General features: G+C 65.6%; 1 protein-coding gene across 1 annotated transcript in view; it reads right to left on the minus strand.

Moving 5' to 3' along the window:
- Positions 1-915, minus strand: part of RTN4RL2 (reticulon 4 receptor like 2) — a 13,900-nt gene extending 12,985 nt beyond the window's left edge. The window contains exon 1 of the mRNA XM_029915481.1: positions 505-915. Within this exon, the coding sequence (XP_029771341.1) occupies positions 505-535 (31 nt within the window). The 5' untranslated portion in view covers positions 536-915. The remainder of the gene's footprint in view (positions 1-504) is intronic.
- Between the last annotated feature and the right edge of the window lie 2,525 nt (positions 916-3,440).

Raw genomic sequence — 3,440 nt, forward strand, 5'->3', positions numbered from 1 at the left:
CCCCCCCCCCCCCCCCCCCCCCCCCCCCCCCCCCGCTTCTAGCGCCCTCCATCCTCGGTCTTACTAGGCAGGGCCTTTTGGATTTCCCTCCGAGCCTCCCATCCTCCCAGACAGCCCCCCACCCACACCCCCCTGTCTTCCCAGGTGACTGGAAAGTGCTGAGGCACGGGGCACGAGGACTTGCTGAGTCGGCGCTTCTCCAGCCGGCCAGAGTCCTCGGCGTCCCCCTGAGCAGCTGGAGCCCGGGCCGGGTCCGCCTGCCCCTGCGTCCCCCCTCGGTCACGAGCTACCCGCACCTCCCAGCAGGCTCCGAGCCCGGTGCGCTCCTCCAGCCGGCCACCCGGGCGCGGGGGCGGCCCCCCCCCCCCCCCCGGCTAAGCTCTCCCCCCCCACCCCAGGCTCCTCCCCACCCCCACAACTGCCCCACCCTTGCGCCCGTGGGGAGGGGGCACCGGCTCCCCTCCCCAGGCTCCCCTCCGCCGGCGGGTGGGCCGAGGTCCCTACCTTGGAGCAGGCGCCCGAGCCAGGGCAGCATCTTGTCTCGACGCACGGGGGAGGGGGCGGTGGGGGGAGGGCGCTCCCACTCGCTCCCTGAGCCCGCCGGACGGACGGCGGGGACTCCGCGGGGCTCCGCAAGGGCCCGGGAATCCCCGGGCTGGGTGGCCGGGCCGCGAGGCTCTACCCTGCGCCCCCCGGGTTGCGGGCCTCGGGAGGAGCCATCGGCCCCGACGGGACGGGGCGGGGCGCGACGGGGCCGGGAGGGCTGGAGCTGGCCGTCGACGCCAGGGGCCAGCGCCCCCCAGCAGCGCAAGCGGCGCTCGAGTCCGTCAGTCCGTCGGTCCGTGCGCCCCGGCTGCTCGCCGAGGGAGAGTGGGGACAGCGAGGATGCACTTCCCAACCACCCCCACTCCTTCCCGCACTCGCTGGCTCCTCCCTCGCTTCCTAGCTAGTCTACTTAACCCTCTCCTGGCCACTAGGAGGCGGGCGCGGCTCTCCAGCCCCCTCCACCCCGGCCCCCTCCCCTCCTTGGGGGAACCCGGAGGACGGTGTTCGATCGCCTTCGCGGAGCCATGCTTCGAGAGAAATCCTTTCTGGCGCGGGGGTGGGGGGGGGGAGTGCGGTGTAATAGTGTAAGGGAACCCCGTGGACTTGTCCAGTCCCCCCTCCCAACTTTTCTGGAGGAGATGGGCTCCTGGGTCACCTCCCCTTTCGTGCCACGTCCCCAGCGTCAAAGTCCAGGCCTCCGCGGTTTCTGTCTCCTGGGAGAGGTCCTAGAGTCCACTTTCCCTTCCGTCCCCAGCCCCCAGCCTCGGAGTGTGTGCGACTGTAAGCATAGCATATGCAAGAGTTTGCGTGTGCACGATGGAGTGCATATGAGTGTGCACGCGCGCACAAGGACACTTGTGAAGGCGTGCCTCTGGAGTGCTCGCGCGCGGGACGAGGGGGGCACGCGAGTGTGCGGCTAGGCGAGACTCTGAGTACCCCCCAGCGTGCGGGTCTGCACTGGTGGGAGGCGTGAGGTGTGCGAGAGTTTGGCGCGAGTGAGCTCGGGGTGGCTGGCAGGGGAACAGGGCCCGGGTGTGTGCGCGCCGTGAAAGCACTGGCGAGCGGGTGCAAGTTTGGGTGCGCGTGCGAGTGTGCATTTTTATGTGTAAGTGTGATGTGGCCTAAAGGGACTATCTCATCCCCTGCGTGGAGAAGAGACCATTGATTTTACGCGAGCTGCTTCTTCCTCTTAAAGTGGGGTGCATTCTCTTCTCCACGGAGTCCCTCGCGCCTCACGTGGCCGCGTTCGAGGCTCACTCAGCCGATCAGTGACCTAAGCGTCTCCTTACAGAGGCGGCGAGGACATCATCCGGTCCTCGTAAGCAGCCCCGGCCTCAGACAGGCGCGGGGCCAAGGGGGAAAGGCGCTTCGGGGACAGGGGCCTTGTGGCACCCGCAGGGTCGGCGCTGCGTGGGCCCATCCGTGCGCAACGCCACCCGAGGAAGCGCCGGAGCCCCGGCGGCCGCTCCTGGGAGCACAGGAAAAGATCCCCTCGCCCCGCTGCCTCCACTCGGCTCCTCTTCTCCTGTGGGTGCCAGATTCCAACGCAACCCTTGGCATACAGTTGGCGCTTTATAAATGCCGGTTTCTTTTTTCCCATTCATTCCCTGCTCCACCCATAGGCTCTCATTCTTCCCTGGCTCTCATTCGATTTCTCTCACTTTCTTCCCCCATCCTTATTCATATTTTGCAGACTCGGTCGGTCGCTCTGTTCCACCTCCCCCCCCTTCCTTCCTCTCTCCCTCCTTCCTCTCTCCCTGTCATTTCCAATCTTTATGCATCTGTCTCTCTTGCTATCTTCTCTATCTCTCTCACCGTCTCTCCATGTCTCTGTAGCCTCTCTTCTGTCCTCTGGCTCTCTGACTCTCTGCCACGACATCTCTGTGTCTCGTGTCTCTTTCTCGGTGTCTGCCCCCTCTCCCCACCCCAATTTCATTGGCGGGCTCCCTGCGTCTTGCACCTGGACGCTCGGGCGCCCCCTGCCGGCTCGTCGTCTGCTCTTCCTGGGCTCCCTCCTCACCTAAAGTCCTCTGCCGCGCCTCTCTGATTCGGGGGAGGTAGGAGCGGAAAAGGGCGTCTCTGGGGCTCCAAACCCCCTTTTTCCATCTCTAGAAGGCAGGAATAGGCCCCAGCGTTTCCTGGGACCCACCCTGTCGAGGCCCCGCGCCGGGGAGGAGGGCCTGGAGGGGGCGGCAGGGAGGGAGTGTTGGGGGTAGCAGGGTGGGATTTGGCGTCCTTCCCCGGAATGAGCCGCGGCACAATCTGTCGCTGGGTTTGTTTGCCGAGCTGCCTCCGGAGCGCAGTGGGGCTGGCTCCCGGGGAGCGAAATATCACAAGATGCGGAGACAGACGCTGAGGGGCGGGTGGGCGGCGGGCTGACTCAGGTGTGCTGTCATCGGCTCCCTGGGCCCGCGCTCTTCTGAGAGGGGTAGGAGGACCCCTGGCCCCCAACACAGGCCAGCGCGCGACGCTGGGAGGGGAGCCCCCATCCCGGGTGAGACGCAGTTGGAAGGGGGTGTTCCTGCCAATAATCCGTGGCGCCAGGCTTCTCCTTCAGGGCTTGGGAGCCCCAGGGGACACCTTCAACTTGGGTGTGCCTCAGAGGGTCGCACACGCGTCTGTTCACATCCCATTGTACAGGCGTGCGGTTTCCTGTAATTAGCTGCTGACTCACCACTTCCCCCCATTAGACTGCCAGCTTTTTGAGGGCAGGAGACTCCTCTCATCCATCTTTGTGTCCCCACCAAATGCTCAATGAACCCTTTTGGATGGGTGGATGGATGGATGGATGGATGGTGGGTGGGCGGATGGGTGTCTTACAGGAAGTACCACGATGCATTTGGTCTTCCCTGTAGAGTATTCTGACCCCGTTCCTCTCCCTACATCCACCCCCC

Source organism: Suricata suricatta, chromosome 11 (assembly GCF_006229205.1).
Source record: "Suricata suricatta isolate VVHF042 chromosome 11, meerkat_22Aug2017_6uvM2_HiC, whole genome shotgun sequence".
Taxonomy (NCBI): domain Eukaryota; kingdom Metazoa; phylum Chordata; class Mammalia; order Carnivora; family Herpestidae; genus Suricata; species Suricata suricatta.